General features: G+C 40.9%; 1 protein-coding gene and 1 long non-coding RNA gene across 4 annotated transcripts in view; both read right to left on the reverse strand.

Annotated features, from left to right (window-relative positions):
- Positions 1-6,203: 6,203 nt before the first annotated feature.
- The window catches only part of LOC124118740 (post-GPI attachment to proteins factor 6-like), a 50,852-nt gene continuing 31,545 nt past the window's right edge, over positions 6,204-25,510 (reverse strand). The window contains exons 10-12 of the mRNA XM_048399991.1: positions 24,696-24,959; positions 22,874-23,087; positions 6,204-9,465 (exon numbers count right to left, since the gene is read on the reverse strand). Coding sequence (XP_048255948.1) covers positions 9,314-9,465; positions 22,874-23,087; positions 24,696-24,959 — 630 coding nt within the window. The 3' untranslated portion in view covers positions 6,204-9,313. The remainder of the gene's footprint in view (positions 9,466-22,873; positions 23,088-24,695; positions 24,960-25,510) is intronic.
- Positions 10,984-14,542, reverse strand: LOC124118742. Of its 3 annotated transcripts, none has more exons than XR_007222263.1 (3): positions 12,652-14,542; positions 12,338-12,585; positions 10,984-12,304 (listed from the first exon to the last, which is right to left on the reverse strand). It is a non-coding gene; the product is annotated as an uncharacterized LOC124118742 (long non-coding RNA). The 3 variants fall into 3 exon arrangements; XR_007222264.1 differs by having other exon boundaries at positions 10,984-11,654; positions 11,755-12,585; XR_007222262.1 differs by having other exon boundaries at positions 10,984-12,585.

Below are 25,510 nucleotides of genomic sequence, written 5' to 3' on the forward strand. Positions count from 1 at the left end.
TATGAGGGGCATTGGGGTAGCCTAGTGGGTAAAGCGTTCGCTCGTCAAGCTGTCGACCGGGTTCGGTTGCTCGCATGGGTACAATGTGTGAAGCCTATTTCTTGTGTCCCACACCGTGCTATTGCTGGAATATTGCTTAAAAACCGACGTAAAACCATACTCACTCCAAATATTGAAAGGTTTTAAATTCAGGAATGCCTATCCTCGGACACTTTACAGCAAGAAAACCCATTTATCGACTCTAGATCATCCAAATTGTAGAGCGGAAAGGCGCGAAATGACAACGTGAGATGTGATGTATCGCTATGGTGAAACATCATTGTGTAAGATGAGCCAATGTCATTTCCCGCCAATTCAAGTTTATGCTTCCTCAGTCCCGGACTTATCACAGCATTTCCAGTAAAGAACAGACAGAAATAGGTCCCAGCGGGAACGCGAGTGTTGTCATTCCGATTATCAACCGATCCATTCATGGGCGAGCAGTTCGGAGATGAATAAATGGAACTCGCATCCAAATGTAAGGTGAGGTAAAATAGGTTTTATTGGAGGTTTAACGCGCCGTTAACATTATTGCAGTGATATAACGACGTGTGTGAGTTGTGTACGTGCGCACTCAAGCACTGGTGTTAAATTGTGCTGGATCAATGAAATAACATACCCATCCGACCAGTCCTCGATTTTTTCCTTCATGCCGAGTGCTAAGCATGGATATGACGCGGTCGTTTCAATTCGATACTCAGCTTGTTTTATTTTGTTGTTTAACGCCGCACTCCAGCTATACGTAGCGAGGTGTGGTGAAATTGGGTTTAACGTCGCGTCCAAGTTTATTGCACTTATACAGCGACGTGCATGTACGTGTGTGTGTTTGTGTGGCTGCTTGAACTAGTCCGGACTGATGTCGATTTATAGTGCTAGCCCACTGAGATACCATGCCGCAGTTTAACATGAATACCCCACTCAGACACAATATACTGACTCCGAGCCGACCAGTCCTTTTTTTAGCCCCTTAATGTCGAGCGCCAGACAGGGTAACAACAAGTACCATCTTTTAACGTCTTTTGGTATGACGCGGCCGGGGATCGAACCCCTGACCTTTTGCTCTCCGGGCGGACGCTCTACCACTAGTTTACGGTGGCGGTCACTCAGAAACAGCATGCCATCCGACCAGTCCTCGTTTTTTTCCTTCATACCGAGTGCCAAGCATTGATATGACGCGGTCGTTTCAATTCGATATTCAGCTTGTTTTGTTTTGTTGTTTAACGCCGCACTCCAGCTATACGTAATACCTGTGTCTGAACCAGACAAACAAGTGATTGATGTAAACAGCAACACCCAAGCCAAGCAATATACCAAGTCACCGAATCTGACCTCACGATCCATTTACTCGCTTCTTGGGACAAGCATGGGGTATAAGTGTACGAGAGAGTGAGTAGCCGCCAGCAAAATTCCACCTCCAATAGTTTAAATGGTGGATGTTCCAGTAAGTGTTGATGACACTAGAGCTGGCCTTACCGACGCCGAGCAGTCCTCGTTTTCCCCTTTATGAAATGCCGAGGGCCAGGCAGGGAATGAACAAGTAACACGACGCGGTCGGGGATCGAATCACCGCCCTTCCGCTCTACGGACTGACGCTCTATCCACTACACCAAGGCGGTCTCACGTAAGAGCGGTTTAACTATTCTGATGACACATAATCGTCCCCAACAAAGTTCAGATCCCCAAGGTAGATGTCGGAGTCTCATTGCATGCATCATTATTGAATTTGTAGCTGCAAACCCAAATTATATTTAACAGGTACAATTAAGCAGTTAGCCTACAGGTGCGAGGTCACAACATTGTTTCTGGGGTTGACACTTCAGGTTGAAAAGGTAGGTTTATTTCTCCAGGATCTTTCGACGCTACTTTATCCCGGTCTTTGTCACATGCCCTTGTATCTTTGCTTAAATGTTTTTAGATCTATTAATTTCCCAAGTGTTTCAAAAGTATTTATCTATTGAACAGTATTTCAATTATATAAGGGTTTATCAGCTTGATGTTGGAGGCAAGCCGGAAGTGATGCAGGTCAGACCTTTACCAGTTTGGTGAAACCCACCAGAAGGAAACAGAAACCTAATCAGGGTGAACAGCCTGTCAAACCAACCATCATAGGATTCTGGCACCACCAAGGGACGCGACTCGCATTGCAGGTCCAGAGAACTGGTCCTTAATGCCGCACTCAGCAATATTCCAGCTTTATGACGGCGGTCTGTAAAACATGGAGTTTGGACCAGATTATTTATTCAGTGATTGACACCATGAGCATCGATCCACGCAATTGGGATACGATGACATACATCAACCAAGTCAGCGAGCCTGACCGCCCGATCCCGTTACAGCAAGCATAGTCGCCATCCCAACTCAGTGAGTTTCTGACATTCACATTATGCCCAGTACGGTATATTCCTACTAGTTTACTTATGTTTAATCTGTTCCATCACTCCATCAGTACATTGGTCCATCAGTGCATCGGTACATGAGTCAATCAGTACCTGGGTACATCAGTCCATGAGTCAATCAGTACATGAGTCAATCAGTACGTGGGTCCATCGGTAAATGGGTAAATGGGTACATGAGTACATGACTTCATTAGTACATGAGTCAATCAGTACATGAGTCCATCAGTTCATGAGTCCATCAGTTCATGAATTCATTGGTACGTGAGTCCATCGGTACATCAGTCCATCAGTACCTGGGTACATCAGTCCATGAGTCCATCAGTACATTAGTCCATCAGTACATGAATTCATTAGTACATGAGTCCATCGGTACATCAGTCCATCATTACGTGGGTCAATCAGTACATCAGTACGTGGGTACATCAGTCAATGAGTCAATCAGTCCATGAGTCCATCAGTACATGAGACCATCAGTACATGAGTCCATCAGTACATGAATTCATTAGTACATGAGTCCTTTGGTAAGTGGGTCCATGAGTCCATCAGTCAATCAGTACATGAGTCCATCAGTCAATCAGTTCATGAGTCCATCAGTCAATCAGTACATGAGTCCATCAGTCCATCAGTACATGAGTCCATCAGTCAATCAGTACATGAGTCCATCAGTCAAAGAGTACATCAGTCAATCAGTCAACCAGTATATGAGTCCATCAGTCAATCAGTACATGAGTCCATCAGTCCATCAGTACATGAGTCCATCAGTCAACCAGTATATGAGTCCATCAGTCAATCAGTACATGAGTCCATCAGTCAAAGAGTACATGAGTCCATCAGTCAACCAGTATATGAGTCCATCAGTCCATCAGTACATGAGTCCATCAGTCAACCAGTATATGAGTCCATCAGTCAATCAGTACATGAGTCCATCAGTCAATCAATACATGAGTCCATCAGTCAATCAGTTCATGAGTCCATCAGTCAATCAGTACATGAGTCCATCAGTCAATCAGTTCATGAGTCCATCAGTCAATCAGTACATGAGTCCATCAGTTCATGAGTCCATCAGTCAACCAGTACATGAGTTCGTCAGTCCATCAGTCCTTCAGTCAATCAGTTCATGAGTCCATCAGTCAACCAGTACATGAGTCCATCAGTCAATCAGTTCATGAGTCCATCAGTCAACCAGTACATGAGTCCATCAGTCAATCAGTCCATCAGTCAATCAGTACATGAGTCCATCAGTCAATCAGTACATGAGTCCATCAGTCAATCAGTACATGAGTCCATCAGTCAATCAGTACATGAGTCCATCAGTCAATCAGTCAATCAGTACATGAGTCCATCAGTCCATCGGTCAATCAGTACATGAGTCCATCAGTCCATCAGTCAATCAGTACATGAGTCCATCAGTCAATCAGTACATGAGTCCATCAGTACATCAGTCAATCAGTACATGAGTCCATCAGTCAACCAGTACATGATTCCATCAGTCAATCAGTACATGAGTCCATCAGTCAACCAGTACATGATTCCATCAGTCAATCAGTACATCAGTCAATCAGTCCTTCAATCAATCAGTACATCAGTCAATCAGGCAATCAGTACATGAGTGCATAAGTACATCACTACATGTCACCAATCCAACTGATATCCATTTAAAAGAAAATCAAGTTTTTTTAAAGCTTTCTTTATTATTGGAAAATATATGAAACACAAAAGCTGTTGTACAAGGCAGGCCAACATATATCTAAGTATCTTTTCTAGAATGGGAAAGAGATGACGATAAAAAAAACCCATCAATATTTCCACAATGCCAAACATTGAAGGAATATGTAAAACATAAAATCACAGTGTATGTGACTGTGCCATATAGAAACAAACAACCGACGATCTGCAAAATGCGATTAATCATTCTGTCATCTCTCTTCTTTCTTTTTTATCTCCTGTTCATAAAGGAATAATGCCTTATTGAAGTGATGAAAGTCTCAAACGGTTACCATATTGGTAAACCCACGAGCACAGGGAACCTTGAAACATAATCAGGGTGAACCAGTATTCGAAAACACAATCAGAAGTTCCTGGTGTGCCCAAGGGAGGCAACTCTGCACAGTTAATTGCAGTTACTTAGACAACTCACCCACCTTCCCCCCACAGGGAAAAGAGATAACAGAATTATCCTATATAGAGATAACAACTGCCACTGTCAGGTAATAAGCATTTCTTCACATAAATCTCAATGACTGAAAAAACCCAGAGATTGTAACATAAAAAAACATGAAATGATAATACATTATGTAACATTGTAAAGTGACTGGATATTTAAACAAGGTAAATAAACATGCTAAACATTTAACTATTGTAAAAAACATTTTCATGGTTTCTCGTTTCTAAGTGAAAATGCAAACATATGGTATTATGCTCAGTCTGTTTTGTAGGGTCTGTTTCAAAAGGCCATTCAATTGCTAACCATGCCATATTAACAGGGACGTATCTACACCTGCACAGAGGCAGATATTTGGGCCCCAAATCTGATGCAATTGTCAGCAGAAATGTTATCATACCTCCATGTCAGGGAGATGAGATCTGATTGGTCCATGTGATCTTGATAAAATACTGTGTCACCCACCCTGGAGGGTAATAAATTTCTCAGCGGGGTAATAAATCTTTTATACCACGCCACAAGCACTACAAGCTGCACGTGCATTTCTGAGTTTCAAAGCAAAAAGACGCATGCTTTTTCTGAGTCCATGAATGTCATGTGACATAGTGCAAGCTGACCTCAGCTCAATCAAGCAGCTGTTTTCTATCAATTTGGAATTTATTTGAATTATTTTACAATGTCATTTGAAAACATGTCGGTAAGATAAATTCGTTGTAGCAGGATCACTAGGGGTACATGGGGTTTTATGCATCCCATGCTAAGTTTTATCAAACCTGACGAGGGACATAAAAAAAAACATGTACCCCGAGTACCGTAATCGACATAATAAGCGCCCAACTCTAATAAGCGCCCACGGTGACATTTGCTAACATATTGACTAGTGAACAATCCCAATTAGCACCCCTTCCGATTGATCAATGTACACAAGACTTATTTATTCGAGTATAATACGCACTCGTGTGTTATATGCACCCTTATTTATGGGCAATTAAATTCTGGAAAAATATATGTCGTACATAAACATTTCAGGCTGTCAGCATAATCCATGAAATTTATCTTTCAACTCTGTTTTTTTCACAAAAATAACATTCTAACAAGAGCCCCCTATTTCTAATTTTGAGAGCGCCCTGGGAGCTTATTACGTTGAATACGGTAATCCTGCTGCAACTTATATTATGTTATTGTATTAATAACTAATGTTATGGCTTTTCCAAGGTGACTTGTATTCCACAGGACCACTAAACCAGAAGAGACTATAATGTTTAGTTTTATGTTTTTGCATTGAATGAAATAATAATCTATTTATGAATTTTAAAAAATGACTTTCAAACAAATTCCAAATTTTGAATAAACATTTTCCCAATTTTGTTGGCAAAGGGCACGTGGACTCCTGGGCAAACCTCTCATTAAATACCAGTGAAGAACCACCCATCTTTGATCATTGAAGCGAATAATAAGATAGTCAAATACAATTGACCGATAAATTGGACAATGACCAGCGTTAGAAATTGGCACTAGTCCTGCAGTCCTTGCCAGACTGCCCAACGGTTAAGGTATCATAAGGACTAGTAGAAATATGCCCTTTTTAAGTGTTTTGCTATATGTTATCATTATATGGACTAGTGGACGAAAACTGTTAGTTTCTACCGCTGATGACAGTAAATTGTTTTTTAAGTTAGTCAAAATTATTTACACATTTGAACGCTTGATTATGTTAATGAAAAACCTGCATGAACAGGAGCAGGAAGGTACAAAAAGGTACTTTTCAAGTACAAGCAGAAACACGATTCACAAACACATCTCAAGCTATGGCTCTCAGCCAACCACTGTCTCAAAGAAAATAACTCTAGCGGTTTACTCACAATATCTTAATGCTGTCTGTGAGTGATGAAAGTGAAAACATACAATTTTATTGTATCAATATGTCTGATATGTCAAATACGTATACACAGAGGTAAAGTGAAATGGGGTTTAATGTCGCGTTCAAGATTATTGCGCTTAAATTGCGACGTGCATGCATGTGTGTTTGTGGTGTGTGTGTGTATGTGGTGTGTGGTGTGTGGTGTGTGTGTGTGTGTGTGTGTGTGTGTGTGTGTGTGTGTGTGCATGGCTGCTTATATTGGTTCAAACTCATGCTGGTTTTACAGTGTTAGCCCACTGAGATACCATGCAGTAATTTCACTCAGACACGGTATGCTGACTATGAACCGACCAGTCCTTGTTTATCCCCCTTATGCAGAGTGCCAGGCAGGGAAACAACAAGTACCATCTTTCCTTGTCTTTTGTTATGACGCAACCCAGGGGATAGAACCACCAACCTATCCACAACACCACAGAGGCAGTCAGGTGATTGAACCACCGACCTGCTCTCCAGGCAGACCCTCTATCCAGTACACCATGGAGGTGGCCAGGAGATCAAACCACCGACCTTCTGCTCTCCAGGCAGACCCTCTATCCACTACACCATGGAGGTGGCCAGGCGATCAAAAACTGACTTTCCACTCTCCAGGCAGACGCTCTATCCACTACACCATGGAGATGGCCAGGACATCAAACCACCGACCTGCTCTCCAGGCAGACGCTCTATCCAGTACACCATGGAGATGGCCAGGAGATCAAACCACCGACCGGCTCTCCAGGCAGACGCTCTATCCACTACACCATGGAGATGGCCAGGAGATCAAACCACCGACCGGCTCTCCAGACAGACCCTCTATCCACTACACCATGGAGGCGGCCAGGTGATCAAACCACTGATCCTTTGCTCTCCAGGCAGACGTTCTATCCACAACACAATGGAGGTGGCCAGGAGATCAAACCACCGACCTGCTCTCCAGGCAGACGCTCTATCCACTACACCATGGAGATGGCTAGGAGATCAAACCACCGACCTGCTCTCCAGGCAGACGCTCTATCCAGTACACCATGGAGATGGCCAGGAGATCAAACACCGACTTTCCACTCTCCAGACAGACCCTCTATCCACTAAACCATGGAGGTGGCCAGGAGATCAAACCACCGACCTTCTGCTCTCCAGGCAGACGCTCTATCCACTACACCATGGAGGCGGCCAGGTGATCAAACCACTGATCCTTTGCTCTCCAGGCAGACGCTCTATCCATTACACCATGGAGGTGGCCAGGAGATCAAACCACCGACCTTCTGCTCTCCAGGCAGACGCTCTATCCAGTACACCATGGAGGTGGCCAGGAGATCAAACCACCGACCTGCTCTCCAGGCAGACGCTCTATCCACTACACCATGGAGATGGCTAGGAGATCAAACCACCGACCTGCTCTCCAGGCAGACGCTCTATCCATTACACCATGGAGATGGCCAGGAGATCAAACACCGACTTTCCACTCTCCAGGCAGACCCTCTTTCCACTACACCATGGAGGTGGCCAGGAGATCAAACCACCGACCCTCTGCTCTCCAGACAGACCCTCTTTCCACTACACCATGGAGGCGGCCAGGAGATCAAACACCGACTTTCCACTCTCCAGGCAGACACTACACCACGGAGGCCCTACCCCAAACAGAGGCTTGTCAATACAATTTACTACCTAACAGGTTGATAATAGGAAAAAGATTCATTTTGGCATCATGAATGTTAGCATAAATGTTTTGTACAAATTGTGAGACTGTTAAGTGATGTGAACCTCTAGCTGATATGTTTGTATTACTCCATTTATAGCACTCAGATACAGGAGGTTCAACATCTGTTGCATCAGGATTGATACACCCAGTTAAGATCAGGCTATAGGCGAGGAGCTGTGGCTGATATGTTAGTACTACCAAGATTGTATATAAGGTTAATAAGCTTTCTTTCAATTACTCGTCTCATAGTGAAAGCTTTATCAACACTTAAGCAGCTCTCATACTTTGCCGAGGTGGTTGCCGAGCTCTCTTGAGCCTAACTCGGTTAGGACTCAGGAAGAGACTTTACATATATGAGTATCATACGAGTACGCTACGAGTGTGTTACGAGCCCCATAGGAGTCCAATAGGAGTCCAATAGAGTTTCTGGCGGCCGGACTGTTTTGAGCAGTTCCAAAGCTCTTGTAGATCAGTGTGAGGTATCCTGAGTTACCCCGAGTTTAGTATGACCTCACTACCAGCTCCATACGAGTACCCCCGAGTCAGCTCGAGTCCATACTCAGGACCTAACTCGGCAAAGTGTGAGAGCCCCTTTAGATACCTGAGATTAAACATATGCAGCATCAGTATCAAGGATCCTACTAATATCCCCTCTGCAGTTAAGAATATATGTGTATACTTGTCAGTGAGCTAGTGGATGACAAGAATTGGTTCAACTGCGCTTTCTATGTGGAGAATCACCTCTTCTAGTAACTCCAGCCCCTCCGGCTACCCTACTGCTTCTAGTAACCCGACCATCCCTAGTTACGCACACCTTATAGAAACCACACCCCCTCCGGCTACCCCATCCACCTCTAGTAACCCATCCGACCTCTAACCCCACCACCTAAGCATGAGCTTGGCAACACCCCTGCAGCTACCCCACCCCACCTCTCCAGGACACCCATCCCACCAACCATGGCTCCACCTACCCCGACCCCTATGGCTACCCTACCCCTTCTAGTAACTTCACCCCTCCAGCTACTCCATCCCCCTCTAGACTGCCCAACCCCTCCAGCTATCATACCCTTTCTAGTCTAAAGACTCCCTTGTAGCTAGTCACCCCCTTCAGTGACTACCTACAGGACAAGATGGTCTAGAGACCCGCTTCTGCTTGCCAGGTGTTGTGGAGATTCTCTTGTGTTGATTGCTCCTGGATCGGCCATATTGGCAGACAATTCTCGACTCACTATTTGTCCCAATCCATCGTCGAGACTGAAGGACTCATATTCTGAAATGGAAGCCACACCATGCTCTGTAATTTACAACATTGACAACAGTGCACTAATCATCACTACCAGATTACAAATTCGATAAATGACAAATCTTATCATTGTCTCAGAGCTTGACTGTCGTATGCTTATGTTAAACTATGGGACTTACGATCACCTTAGCGCTACAACTGTCTTAAGCCTATGTTAAACTATGGAACTTATGATCACCATGGTACTACGACTGTTGTAAGCTTATGTGAAACTATGGAATTTACGATCACCTTAGCGCTACGACTGTCTTAATCCTATGTTAAACTATTGAACTTACGATCACCTTAGTACTACAACTGTTGTAAGCTTATGTCAAACTATGGAACTTACGATCACCTTAGCGCTACGACTGTCTTAAGCCTATGTTAAACTATGGGACTTACGATCACCTATATAGCGTTAAGATCACTCTGTGGAACGGGGCCTATAGTTATCAAATTATTCAATGAAAATACTGTATTAATCTTTCATTCTTTATATATTATATGCTGGATAGCATGGTAGACTATTAATACTTTCAACTCATTTATGCCTTGATACTGTAATCATTAAAAAATAAGATTTGATATTTTATCGTAAAGATAATCTGTATTTTGATGATAAACTGCACTTAAAAAGACAACAACATTTTTTCATTTTGGTTGACTTTGGCACTTTAATCAGCACAATTTGACAAAATTTATAAAATGTAACAATCATATATGAAACAAATTTCATAAGTCATACATAACATCTTTGGCTGATTGCATATCAATTCCACATTAGAACATTTAATACTGATGCCATGGCAACCATACATGATGGCAATTAGTGGTGGGACGATACACCGATGCATCCGTGGATCGCGATATTTTACTTCCCGATACAAGAATCAATCACAGTCGCACACTAAGTAAAAAATATCGATTCATACCTTAAATGTTTACTTTAAAGGCTGTTACACTGAACACTAATAAGTAGTGAAAATTAGCATTAAAAAAGTAAATATTTTCATCCATTGACACTGGCAGCTGTGAATCGTCAGTGTGCCAGGTATTTGGCCATCTTGTTTATGAAAAAGATGGCTTACACAGCACAGATAAGAGTGAGTGAGTTGGGTTTAACAGTATTCCAGTTATATCGCGGCGTGTCAGCTAAATGTGGGAGGAAAGCCCTAAGTGATGCAGGTCTCAGACGTTTACCACTTTGGTGAAACCCACGAGCACGGGTATGGTGATGACAAACCTAGAAACATAATCAGGGCGAACCGGGATTCGAACCCACAATCATAGGTTTCTGGCGTGCCCAAGGGACGCAACTCTGCACAGCGAATCGCGGCACCTTAGACGACTGGGCCTCCCGTGCCCCCCACAGATAAGAGCACATACAAGCATAGTGATACATATCGGATCGTGATACGTATCGGATCGTATAGTTGGTGTATCGTCCCATCCCCAATGGCAATGCAATCACTATGAGTGACAACATGAATTACTGATTTGTCATATTAAAATCATGATAAATGTTGATGAGATCAACCGATTTGTGTAAAAATTATGCAAATGATTATCAAATACCATTCAAAACAATCACAGCTGACAATAAGTCTTTGGAGCAACGAAATCACTGTGTAAAATTCAGCATTTGTACAACACACTGAAATGATGGGACATTATTAATGATTAATGAAAGTTTATGAAATCATTCATTGTTTGACACATATATAATATGGTATATCATCTATAATTTCCTACCAATCAATACAACATTGAATACATTCGGTGAGCAACTTGTGTAGAACATTAAGGGACTATATCGCATGGCAAAATATGCCTACATGACAACAAAGGCTTGATATGTGGGTCTAACTAAAGCTAGATTTTGATCTATTGGACACATTGGGTATGTTTACCCAGGTGATACCCAGGTGATACCCAAGTGACCTCGTTAACCAGCCACCTTGATACCCAGGTGACCTAATTTAACCAGCCACCTTGATAACAAGGTGACCTCATTTAACCAGCCACCTTGATACCCAGGTGACCTCGTTAACCAGCCACCTCGATACTCAGGTGACCTTGTTAACCAGCCACCTTGATACCCGGGTGACCTCGTTAACCAGCCACCTTGATACCCAGGTGACCTCGTTAACCAGCCACCGTGATACCCAGGTGACCTTGTTAACCAGCCACCTTGATAACAAGGTGACCTCATCTAACCAGCCACCTTGATACCCAGGTGACTTCGTTAACCAGCTACCTTGATACCCAGGTGACGATGTTAACCAGCCACCTTGATACCCAGGTGACCTCATTTAACCAGCCACCTTGACACATTGGGTATGTTTAATTACATATGAAACATGCCATGCTAAAACACATTTGACTGTTAACAGTCATACAATGATTATTGTGATCTAACTAAAACATTGTAACAATATGGCCATGCTGCACAGCATCAATCCACCACCATCAACCATGTGCTTGAAAGCAGGGATTATTCATTATTCTCGAAAATCCCAGTCAAGGAATCAAATGCAGGGATTCTGCTGATTTGGTTGTGATTAGGGAGGAAGCCATCAGATTGTAGTAAATTTGTGGTCACTTAAATTTGCAGATCTGAGGAAGATTTACATCCCTGAAAATGGGAATTTTGACATTTTGAAGTTTCCAAGCAGCCGTTATTTTGTTAACTACTGTAATTGTCCAGAAGTGAAACAGATATATTGTTGATGGATTTTGACCAGTTGTTTCAGGCAACTCGAGGCCAATAACATCATGATGTCCAGGTTACTTTAATACATAGACACCTTGATACCCAGGTGACCTCGTTAACCGGCTACCTTGATACCCATATGACCTTGTTAACCAGCCACCTTGATACCCAGGTGACCTCATTAACCAGCCACCTTGATACCCAGGTGACGATGTTAACCAGCCACCTTGATACCCAGGTGACCTCATTTAACCAGCCACCTTGATACCCAGGTGACCTTGTTAACCAGCCACCTTGATACCCAGGTGACCTTGTTAACCAGCCACCTTGATACCCAGGTGACCTTGTTAACCAGCTACCTTGATACCCAGGTGACCTTGTTAACCAGCCACCTTGATACCCAGTCGACCTTGTTAACCAGCCACCTTGATACCCAGTCGACCTCATTAACCAGCTACCTTGATACCCAGGTGACCTCGTTAACCAGCCACCTTGATACCCAGGTGACCTCGTTAACCAGCCACCTTGATACCCAGGTGACCTTGTTAACCAGCCACCTTGATACCCAGGAGACCTCATTTAACCAGCCACCTTGATATCCAGGTTACCTTGTTAAACCAGCCACCTTGATACCCAGGTGACCCTGTTAACCAGCCACCAGGTCCAGTTGTAATCTTGTCAAAAAATTAATCAGAGGAGCCTAAGATTAAACTTCTGGAGCTAAAAACACTACCGGGCCTTACATAAATACCACATAGACTGTCACAGCAAAACTAAATAATATATTGAGAGAGTATCCAAATTTCTTTTGGGGGGACACAAGACAGTAACTGAGGCAAGCAAGCAGGACTCTGCCCTGAACACTTCCCTCGATGGAGGCCTGCTTCACAGTTCATCAAGCACATGCTGTGAAGATGTGGGATTTGCTGAGTCGTTGAGCTCATGATCAACTTCCTCCTGCCTACAACCCACTTCCTTGCTGGCATCTCATCCCAGAGCAGGATCAGATGCAGTGAGTCACCAGTACTATAATCCAGGCCAGTCTGTTGCCATGGTTACTGTGACTTCCTGTCAGCCTTAGTCAAGTCAGTACAACATACTTCATGTTGATACGGGTAATATTCATTCAGGGTAAAACATGTAAAAAAAATTCATTATTACCCCTGTAGAAAATGATCAAACCCTTGCGGAAGTTATCAACTTTTATCTAAAAACATATATATATTAAAAAGTTGATTTTCACCTATCAAAGCACAGCCAATCTATGAATTTGACTCACTTTAATAAAGTCAACAAGCTCCAAATCAGTGTCCGAAATAACTGTCTGCCCACCTGCCCGTGGCTGGTAACATTTTTGTCGGGAAGTGTTCCTCCACCTGCCCGACTGTCTGGCACATAATTTCAAGACTACTCTCATATTCAGACTTATTATAACTCCTTGTAAATTTTCAAGTAATTTTTTGCAACATTTCAACTGAATCATGACATGATTTGTCTCTTATTTTTGCAATTTTTCAATATTAATGCTGAATGTTAGCAGGTAACATTGAAGATGGGCAGGTAACATTGAAGGTGGGCTTTTAGAAACATCACCCAATGATTGGATGTGCAGTGTTTAGACATCAAGGTGAACATTATCGAGGGACCCACTAAATCTTTATTTTTTAACCTGAGGTTTAGCATCCCTTGACTTTAATTTTAATAAGCCTTCAAAATTGATGCTAGTCTGATGGCCCGAGGCTATTAAAATGTGCTGTGGACATAACAATTCAATGTTAATCCTCATTGACGTGCAGCATTATAATTCTGAACCAGTTCTCAATGTTTCAATTTTCTGAGAAATTGAAACTGATAAAACTGACAGTAATATAAACATAGTAAACAGTCTTGCTTCGTTCAAACAGGACTAGCTACAAACTCCAAGGACTAGTGAAATAAGGTCTACACAGTCCTCATGACTAGTCTTAAAAAAATTGATATTGACTAGTCTTAAAAAATTTGATATTGACTAGTCTTAAAAATAATTGACATTGACTAGTCTTAATTTTTTTTGACATTTTCTAAGTTTGTCAATGTTGAATATGCTGGCTGATAGATTCCTGACTATCATACAGATAAGCACTGTAAAGTATATGTCAATTGATTCACATGACTAGTCTAACATCCCCTGTCCCGATATGAGAGCAATTCACACACTGATATGCATGCAGTATAATTAACGATATAGCACAAGTCTAGCAGAATTGCAGTTAGATCCGCAATTTGTCATAGATCTCCTAAAGCCAAGAGATGCAATAGCGAAGGCCAAACTAACTCTATTTCTGAGAGATGGACAGCTACTAACGTATATAAACAGGGCAACCAAGGATAAAAATGAAATTATATCAATATTCGAAAATAATCATATCAATGCAAAAACAGAAATTATGTGAATACCAAACTCACAATAGATATGTGTACCCTTCTCACAGACCCAAAGAGGGACAGGTCAACCGAAATTGCTTAGGCAGAAGGCGACCTCTTAAACACTTAATGCAACAACAACAACAACAACGTCTAGCAGAGACATCCAAAACAAGCAGATCAATGTAAAATGTAAAATATATCTACATGAAGGTAAAAATCATTTCACATCATCATAAAAAAGACAAGTTATCTACAAGTCGAACATCGGATCTTTGTACATGAAGTAAACATTATCATGTTTCTGCTGCTAGTACATTGTATGAGACCAAGGTTTGAGCTGGTTCATGTGTTTACAGTCTTCAGATTTTCCATCTGACATCAACAAGTTTCAGGGATTTGAAGCTGGTCCAATTGTCATATATTTACTCGATGAATGAAATGCAGGTAAGACTGTGTCAGTTTGTATCACTCCTTGATAGGATGGTGTTCCACAACTCTGTCGATGATTTTAGTTTTTCTGTTTAAAAATAACTTTTAAAAGTCAAGTTAAGAGTTGGGAAACGTCACAAAATTGAAAGAAGTAATTTGTTATCTGACAAGAAAGTTAAGGTGAGGTGAAATTGGGTTTAATGTCGCGTCCAAGATTATTGCACTTATATAGCGACGTGCATGTACGTGTTGCGTGGCGGCTTGTACTAGTCCGGACTCAGTTTAACATGGATGCCCCACTCAGACACAGTTTACTGACTCCAAGCCGACCAGTCCTTGTTTTAGCCCCTTAATGCTGAGCGCCAGACAGGGTAACAACAAGTACCATCTTTTAACGTCTTTTGGTATGACGCGGCAGGGGATCAAACCCCGAACCTCCCACTTTTCGGGCGGACGCTCTACCACTAGACCACGGAGGCGGTCGGACGCTATTTAAAGACAAGGCTAAAAGTGTAAAAGACACTTATACCCCGACTTCGACTCCAACATATTCTAACTTCAAAACATGAAAAAGCAATATTTTCTCAGAAAATCCACTTATCAAAATCACACTTTGCACTGCACCCCTCTTATTGGTATAGAAACTGTACCCTCAATTGAAAAAGAATCCATGAAGTAGTTTTCAAGTTAGAGGTCACACAAATGTTGAAGTAAAATAATAACTAAAAACATAAACAAAATCATACTTTCTCAGAAACATCAAATTTTGCACTGCACCTCTTCTATTAGTATGGAAACCTTTGTTAAATTTGAAAAGAATCCATGCAGTAGTTTTCAAGTTATAGCCCGCACAATTGTTTAAGTAAAAAAATTCTAAGTAAAAAAAATAGTATTTTAAAAAAAAATCCAAATAATGAAATCAAACTTACACTGCAGTTCTCCTATTGGTATAGAAAGTGTTAACCAAGTTTGAAAAGAATCTATAAAGTAGTTTTCAAACTATTGGTGGCACAAAACAATGTGGGATGGACGGACAGAATTCCTTGGCATAACTATATACCCCCTCCCTTTTATGTCCGGGGTATAATAATCAGAGGTCTCCTACATTAAAGATTGACATATGACAGTTGTACAATCTCATTAAAATCAGATCTAAGTTTTCGCTACTGCTAAACAAAGATCTGAGGACATCCCAGTACGGGTCACGTCAGAACGACTTTTCATGAATTTTGACTGACCAATGAAATGACTGACAAGAAATCGACATTAGCCAATAAGAAGGCAGCTTTCTCGAGCTTTACAACACAAGTTTCAAACTGGTGACTACGCTTCGAAACATATTTTGACGTATTCTCGATTAAAAAAAATTAAAACTGAAAAGAAGAATATTCTGGAATGGCTTATGGATGGCCTAGATTGTATGGATATAATCATAAAACCCGTAACTGTCGTTCGGAATACCCCGTGTCAAATATTTCGTGGTTGCATGATTAGAAAACACTTTCCGACGGTCACTTTCATGATCTGGTAAGCGACGCTCTGATTGGTTGGATGAGAGGTCGTTCTGACGTGACCCTTAATGGGATGTCCTCAGATCTTTGTTTAGCAACAGCAAGAACTAAGATCTGATTTTAATGAGACTGGACAGTTGTAGTGTTAGAGATTTCAATGTATATCGCAATAGATTTTCAATGTTGATACTTTACCCATACAAATTTATAAAAGTGATTCTAAATTACTGATTACCTGCCACAGAATTGTTTACACGTATTAAGAGTACTACAGTGAAGATGGAAAAATAAATTTTAATATATCAGCCTGGTTCAGATTTAGCATTACCTTATTCAACGTAATAAGCACCCAGGGGGCTCCCAAAATTAGAAAAAGGGGGCTCTTATTAGAATATAGTTTTGTTAAGAAATAAAACCCAGAGTTAATATTGTGGTGTATGCTGACAGCCTAATATGATACAAAAGAAAAGTCTGTGTGTATTATACACGACAGATATATTTTCAAGAATTTAAAAGCCCATAATTAATGGTGCATATAACACACGAGTGCGTATTAGGAACGAATAAATAAGTCTTGTGTACACTCATTAATCGGTAGGGGTGCTAATTGGGATTGTTCACTAGCCAATATTTTAGCAAGTATCGCCGTGGGTGCTTATTACGTCGAATACGGTAAATGGATTAATTGCAGGCCTACATTGATAATTTTTATCTATACATATACAGAGTAATTAATGTTAATGTATGTTAATGTGTATATATTCAAGTATATTTCTGTTATCTAAAGTGTGCAGTGAGGCCGTCTTATTGTTGATAGTCATTTTTGAGACATAAATGCAAAGTTAATTATGACCACTCACATTTTTTGCATTTGATTAACGCTCGCGTTAATTTCAAGATTTACAGTATATTGAGATATCCTGATACTGTAGACCCCTCTATGTAGAGCTCAGATCAGTTCAGAGAACAAAGTATTGGACCTCCCACAACCTGGCCCCAGCATCACAAAGCCATCTTAGTTGCCTGCTCAGCTCCCTGTCATGTTTGATATTGTGATAATGATGACAGCAAGTACCATGAAACAGCAACTCAATCAACAGGTGACACGTGTACCGATAACAAAAATATATTCGAAAAGGATATTTCTAAAACCGTAATTTGCATTTTCATATGTAAGTATTTATACCATTGATGAAAAGGACGGAGTTTAACTGAGAAACTACTGATTATGCAGAAAACCAGGACATGACTGCCAATAGAACATGCGATACGTTGCTTGTGTCAGACAAAATCTGAAAATGTTTGCAAGAAAGGTAAAATGTTTAAAATATTGACAAATAATTCAAATTTAAGAATCAATCATGTATGTTTATCAAACTCACGTAAAACAAAGAGTTCAGTTAAAATAAGAGTATGTAAACTTTATAAAAATATAGAAACATGATAAAGGGTTCTACAATGTTAAATATAAAGTCATTTCATCTGCTAAAATTAGGACATAGTTTAAACATGATCAGTACATTAAAATGAAAATTGTTCAATACAGAACAGAGAGATGTGTCCGATGAATACTATACTATGAATGACATACAGAATGTGACTGCAAGATATTGAACTGTATGTATACAACAGGAGAGGGTGAGTCTAGGTCTCCACTTCACTGTATGTATACAACAGGAGAGGGTGAGTCTAGGTCTTCACTTCACTGTATGTTTACAACAGGGGAGGGCGAGTCCAGGTCTCCACTTCACTGTATGTTTACAACAGGAGAGGGTGAGTCAAGGTCTCCACTTCACTGTATGTTTACAACAGGAGAGGGTGAGTCCAGGTCTCCACTTAACTGTATGTTTACAACAGGGGAGGGTGAGTCCAGGTCTCCACTTCACTGTATGTATACAACAGGGGAGGGTGAGTCCAGGTCTCCACTTCACTGTATGTTTACAACAGGAGAGGGTGAGTCCAGGTCTCCACTTAACTGTATGTTTACAACAGGGGAGGGTGAGTCCAGGTCTCCACTTCACTGTATGTATACAACATGAGAGGGTGAGTCTAGGTCTCCACTTAACTGTATGTTTACAACAGGGGAGGGTGAGTCCAGGTCTCCACTTCACTGTATGTATACAACATGAGAGGGTGAGTCAATCTCTGTCAATACAATACAGGGACTTAGCATATATGCTTGTTATCATAATTATCCATGCCATTTGAATGTTCCAAAGTTAAATTTTGTTATACACATACCAAGGTCTTGAAAATGACACAGACATAAGTGAATGTTCTTGCTACGTTTACAAGAATTATATTTGGGCTTCGGACTTCGGTGAAAGTCAGTCGGCATCAGGAAGAAGTTTAGAATTTTAAAACCTGGCTATTTTGGACCTCTTGACACATCCAACTTTACTCTCTCGGTGGAGCTGACTGTATGAAAGATATTACTGTGAAACATGTTCATCCAGACACAGCCAAAATGATCAAGATGGACATGTTTCTATCACAAACATAATACATCTTTGCACTGATGAGGATCCATTTATCAACATCTTTGTAATACAATAATATTCCCTACTAAACATGCTAAAGGACACAAACCACCAAAGAACATGTTCCCATGGCAACAATAACCACTTTCAATAATTGTTACTATGATGATTGGTTTCTGAATGTGGGCATATTACAGAGGTCATATCCCGATGGTCATATCCAATGGTCATATTCCAGTGGTCATATCCCAATGGTCATATTCTAGTGGTCATATCCCAATGGTCATATTCCAGTGGTTATATCCAATGGTCATATCCCAGTGGTTATATCCAATGGTCATATCCCAGTGGTCATATCCAATGGTCATATTCCAGTGGTTTTATCCAATGGTTATATCCCAGTGGTTATATCCAATGGTTATATCCCAGTGGTTATATCCAATGGTCATATTCCAGTGGTTATATCCAATGGTCATATTCCAGTGGTCATATCCCAATGGTCATATTCTAGTGGTCATATCCCAATGGTCATATTCCAGTGGTTATATCCAATGGTCATATTCCAGTGGTTATATCCAATGGTCATATCCCAGTGGTTATATCCAATGGTCATATCCCAGTGGTCATATCCAATGGTCATATCCCAGTGGTTTTATCCAATGGTTATATCCCAGTGGTTATATCCAATGGTTATATCCCAGTGGTTATATCCAATGGTCATATCCCAATGGTCATATTCCAGTGGTTATATCCAATGGTCATATTCCAGTGGTTATATCCAATGGTTATATCCCAGTGGTTATATCCAATGGTCATATTCCAGTGGTTATATCCAATGGTCATATTCCAGTGGTTTTATCCAATGGTCATATTCCAGTGGTTATATCCAATGGTCATATCCCAGTGGTTATATCCAATGGTCATATCCCAGTGGTTATATCCAATGGTCATATCCCAGTGGTTATATCCAATGGTCATATTCCAGTGGTTATATCCAATGGTCATATTCCAGTGGTTATATCCAATGGTCATATCCCAGTGGTTATATCCAATGGTCATATCCGATGGTCATATTCCAGTGGTCATATCGCAATGGTCATATTCCAGTGGTCATATTCCAATGGTCATATCCAATGATAATATTCCATTGGTTATATCCCAATGGTCATATTCCAGTGGGCAAACGAAAGTGAGCAAAGTACAAGCCACATCACTGTGATGGATGCTACCACTGCTACTGTTATCATTAATGTAGTCATTGTTTACTATGGAAGTTGGGAAGAGGGTGGAGTTTGAGAGAGGGTAAAATGAAGTCTTACATTTGAGGTACTTATACAAACGGACTCATGTCAGTACTGTGCAGCATCATGACTAGAGGAATATTCATTCCATACGTTCTATCAGTCCAAAGACTTTTCACAAATTGAAAGTCAAATGATTATGGCCCAAATACATTTGCTCTCTTATGCTGTGAAGGGGTTGTACAGAATCTGTCAATGATAATGAACAGGTGGGTATGAATATATATGCATATACATTATATTATTTATATTCAGCAGATTTGGCAAGATGTAAGAAAAGCTGCCTGATCATGCTGACCTACAGTTTTGAGCTGAAGAAAACTAGTTAACCCCTAGTTAACTCTCTTGAAGACAAAAATGAGAATAATAACTACTAGTTAACTCTCTTAAAGACAAATATGTGAATAATAACTATTCATTATCTCTCTTAAAGACAAATATGTAAATAATAACTACTAGTTAACTCTTTTGAAGACAACATGTGAATAATAACCATTAGTTAACTCTTTTGAAGACAAAATTGTGATTAATAACTACTAGTTAACTCTTTTGAAGACAAAATTGTGAATAATAACCACTAGTTAACTCTTTTGAAGACAAAATTGTGAATAATAACTACTAGTTAACTCTTTTGAAGACAAAATTGTGAATAATAACTACAAGTTAACTCTTTTGAAGACAAAATTGTGAATAATAACCACTAGTTAACTCTTTTGAAGACAAAATTGTGAATAATAACTACTAGTTAACTCTTTCGAAGACAAAAATGTGAATATTAACCACTCATTAACTCTTTGGAGACAAAAATGTGACTAATAACCACTAGTTAACTCTTTTGAAGACAAAATTGTGAATAATAACTACTAGTTAACTCTTTCAAAGACAAAAATGTGAATATTAACCACTCATTAACTCTCTCGGAGACAAAAATGTGAATAATAACCACTAGTTAACTCTCTTGAAGACAAATATGTAAATAATAACTACTAGTTAACTCTTTTGAAGACAAAATTGTGAATAATAACCATTAGTTAACTCTCTTAAAGACAAAAATGTGAATAATAACCACTAGTTAACTCTTTTGAAGACAAAATTGTGAATAATAACTACAAGTTAACTCTTTTGAAGACAAAAATGTGAATATTAACCACTCATTAACTCTCTCGGAGACAAAAATGTGAATAATAACCACTAGTTAACTCTCTTGAAGACAAATATGTAAATAATAACTACTAGTTAACTCTCTTGAAGACAAATATGTAAATAATAACCACTAGTTAACTCTCTTGAAGACAAAAATGTGAATAATAACTACTAGTTAACTCTACTGGAAATGATATTTCTAGCATTAAGTGAACGTTTTTTAGTTAATGTCAATAATAATGTTAATAAGGCTAAAAAAATAATAGTCTTGGTTCTCAGGCACTGCCCCCATCATCACGTTTCAATTTTATTTCCATTTTAAAAACAACAACAAAAATCCTTAAGTAAGTCCAAAGAGAGTCAAATACTGTATTCCAGTACTTTAACCATCAAGGAATACATTTATATAGGGAGGCCCTTTCCAGGTTTAGGGAACACAACTGTTTATTTGGTTAAATACTAGTTTGAACAACCCCACCCCACCCCACTCCACCCCATCCCCCCAAAATAGAAGAAAAAAAAGCACCACCCGCCCGCACTATATTTTCAAAAGTCATTGCCTGAGAAACAATTCTTTTATTTTTTTAAGCTTAACCTTTAGAAACCTCGCTTGGACAAAGAAAAGTGAATGATTACAAACCAGTGAATCTCAAGCTCAAGAAAACTGACTAGGACATGGAATTGTCAAACTCTGAAAGGCCAAATATTGTCATTTATCCCATGGCTCCTGCTGTAGCTTGCAACACAAACCCGTTGTGCCCAAAACATTCACTCATACATCTGTTGATATGATATAACCACAGCCACATTATGACGATTCTGATAGCCCTGTGTTGGTAAAGCAACTTCATGGAAAGACAAAAAACTACAGGTTGCATGTTTCCATATAGATGGGTTTAACATCATTTTGAACTTTATCAGTTAGCATGATTATACCAAGTCATGTTTTATTAATGTGGGAGGCAAGTCCCAACCATCTTTCCGAGGCAAGAGAGTTAACTGACTTTAAAAGGCCAGTTTCCACCCTTGCGGAACTAGGCTGGAATTCCTGGGCTCAATCATAGCGCCACCAGTGGCTATTACAAGTTATGTCCCTTCTAAGCCTCTTCTATGGACCAATCAGATTCCGAGCGAAATCTGCATGACAGTTTACGAACCGGATTTCGATTTCATTGGCGATTTTGATTGGACTATGCATAGACTCGTTAGTCCAGCCAAAGTATAACCCAATAATACCAGCCTAGTTCGGCAAGGGTGGTAACTTGACTTTCATAGTCAGTTAATTCCCTTGCCTTGGGAAGATGGTCCAACTGGCTATCTCATAATGTCAGGGTGCACATTTCCGGTCCTAGTAGTCTATTTGAAACTGTTCTACTATGGAGCCATTGCTGGACGGGGGGAGGTCTATACCTTTCGACACGGGTCTCCGCGGCGGCAGCAGGAAGAGGATGGAGAGAGACATCAGCATGTGCCACACGCTGTGTGTGTACATATAGTTCTCCTGGGTCTCAAAGAAGGAAAACACCACCAGCCCAGCGCCAGCTAACAGGAACCCTGGGAGAAGGAACTTGATGTACCGCCATTTGGACGGAAAACAGGTTCGACGCTTGAACCAGACTCTGGCCTGCAATATTAAACAGGCAACATGTTCATGAACACTGTCTCCCTATAGTGTCATCTCAGTGACCTTGACCTTCTACTGAAGGCTATGGTTATTGGCAATAACACAATGATCATTACATACTTAATGTTTGGTTGTAATCAATTATTTATCATCAAAAAAGTTTCCAATCTCATTAAAATCAGATCTTGGTTCTTGCTAGGGCTAAACAAAGAGGACATCCCATGAGGGGTCACGACCTTTCATCCGACTAATCAGAGCGTCGCTTACCAGATCATGAAAGTGATAGTCGGAATGTAATTTCTAATCATGCAATGTCGAAAACTTTAACACGTGGTATTCCGAACACTAGTTACGGGTTTAACGACTGAATCAGTACAATCTAGACCACATATTTGCCATTCCAGAATGTTCTTTTGTTCAGGTTTCAAATTTTTAGTCAAGAATTTGTCAAAATAGCGTAGTTGCCAATTTGAAATCAGTGCTGTAAAGCACGAGAAAGCTGTCTTCTGATTGGCTAATGTCAACTTCTTGTCAGTCTTTCCATTGGTCTGTCAAAATTCGCGCAAGGTCGGTCTGACGTGACCCGTAATGGGATGTCCTCAGTTCTGTGTTTAAGCGATAGCGAGAACTAAGATCTGATTTTAATGAGATTGAAAAGTTTCATACCTTTACATTTCTTAAAAGTGACTTTGGTATTGTTCTGATCAGGCCAAAAATAGGACCCTCTCCAACAGTACTGTTTCATTCGTACAAGACATCCACGCAGGAGTCACTGAGTCTGACTCCCAATGCATTAAGGTCACCTCCATTGACAAACATACCCAGAACCCCATGGTATACGCCTAGGAGTGAGTGAGTGAGTGAGTATGGTTTTACGCCGCTTTTAGCAATATTCCAGCAACATCACGGCGGGCGACACCAGAAATGGGCTTCACACATTGTACCCATGTCGGGAATCGAACCCGGGTCTTTGGCGTGACGAGCGAACGCTTTAACCACTAGGCTACCCGACCGCCCCGATACGCCTAGGAGTAGAATACAGAAGCATATGATGTTTGTTTGTTGTATGTTCAACGCCACACTCGGCAATATTCCAGCTATGTGACGACTGCCTGGAAATAATTGAGTCTGGACCAGACAATCCAGAGATTGATTTTGTGAGCATAACAACTAAGTAACAGCTTGACCACCTGATCCATTTGGTTGTTGTTGTTTGTTGTTTAACGCCGCTCTCAGCAATATTCCAGCTATATGATGGCAGTCTGTAAATAATCGAGACTGGACCAGAAAATCCAGTGATTGACATCATGAGCATCAATCTACGCAATTGGGATACGATGACATGCATCAACCAAGTCAGCGAGCCTGACCATCCGATCCCGTTAGTCGCCTCTTACGACAAGCATAGTCGCCTTTTACAGCAAGCATGGGTTGCTGAAGATCTATTCTAACCTGGATCTTCAAGGGACGATCCATTTCTTATGACAAGCATAAGATGCTGGGGACTACTTCCTACCTGGAATCCCCAGAGAGGAGTAGCATATTGTGACAGCAACATCCAAAGTTCCATGGCACTTTCATAGTCAATACAATTCAAACATATCTCACCCATGAAATAAGTAGTATCAAAATGCCCCCACCAATGGGCAGGACGGACTCCCACAGGCCGTGTCTGTCGAAGTCCATCATTACAGAGATGCAGAGCACTCCCAGCATGTGCAGCAGCGAGCGTAGCTGTGGATGCAGGCGCGACATCGCCATCAGCGTCATCCAGAAGGACATGATGGAGCCCATGAAGTCAGCGTAGCTGAGGGTGTCATACTTCATGATGCACAGGATGTAGATCTTGCTGCTGTCACAGGCGTGGTAGAACTGTACACAGAAACAAGAGTGAGTGAGTGAGTGGGTGAGTGAGTGGGTGGGTGCAAGAGTGAGTGAGTGAGTGAGTGAGTGAGTGTGAATGAGTGAGTGAGTGAGTGAGTGAATGGGTGCAAGAGTGAGTGAGTGAGTGAGTGGGTGGGTGGGTGAGTGAGTGGGTGGGTGAGTGAGTGGGTGGAAGAGTGAGTGAGTGAGTGAGTGAGTGAGTGAGTGGGTGCAAGAGTGAGTGAGTGAGTGAGTGAGTGAGTGTGTCATAGTTCATGATGCACAGGATGTAGATCTTGCTGTTGTGGAAAGTGTGGCCAAACTTAACACGGAAACAGATTTAGAGCAAGGCGTGAGTTTAATGCAACTTTGTATCCCAGTATCTGAGTTACAAGTTGGCGTTTCAGCTTGATCTCAGAGGAAAGACTGAAGTGAAATAGATCTGAGACGTTCACTGCTTTGGCAAAACCCAACAGCTTGGGAATGGTGCTGCCAAAACCAAAGATCATAATCAAGGCTGAGATTCCACAATCAGTGGATTCTGGCAAGAGAAAGGGAAA

This window comes from Haliotis rufescens, unplaced genomic scaffold, assembly GCF_023055435.1.
Source record: "Haliotis rufescens isolate VD_foot unplaced genomic scaffold, xgHalRufe1.0.p SCAF_2, whole genome shotgun sequence".
Lineage (NCBI taxonomy): Eukaryota > Metazoa > Mollusca > Gastropoda > Lepetellida > Haliotidae > Haliotis > Haliotis rufescens.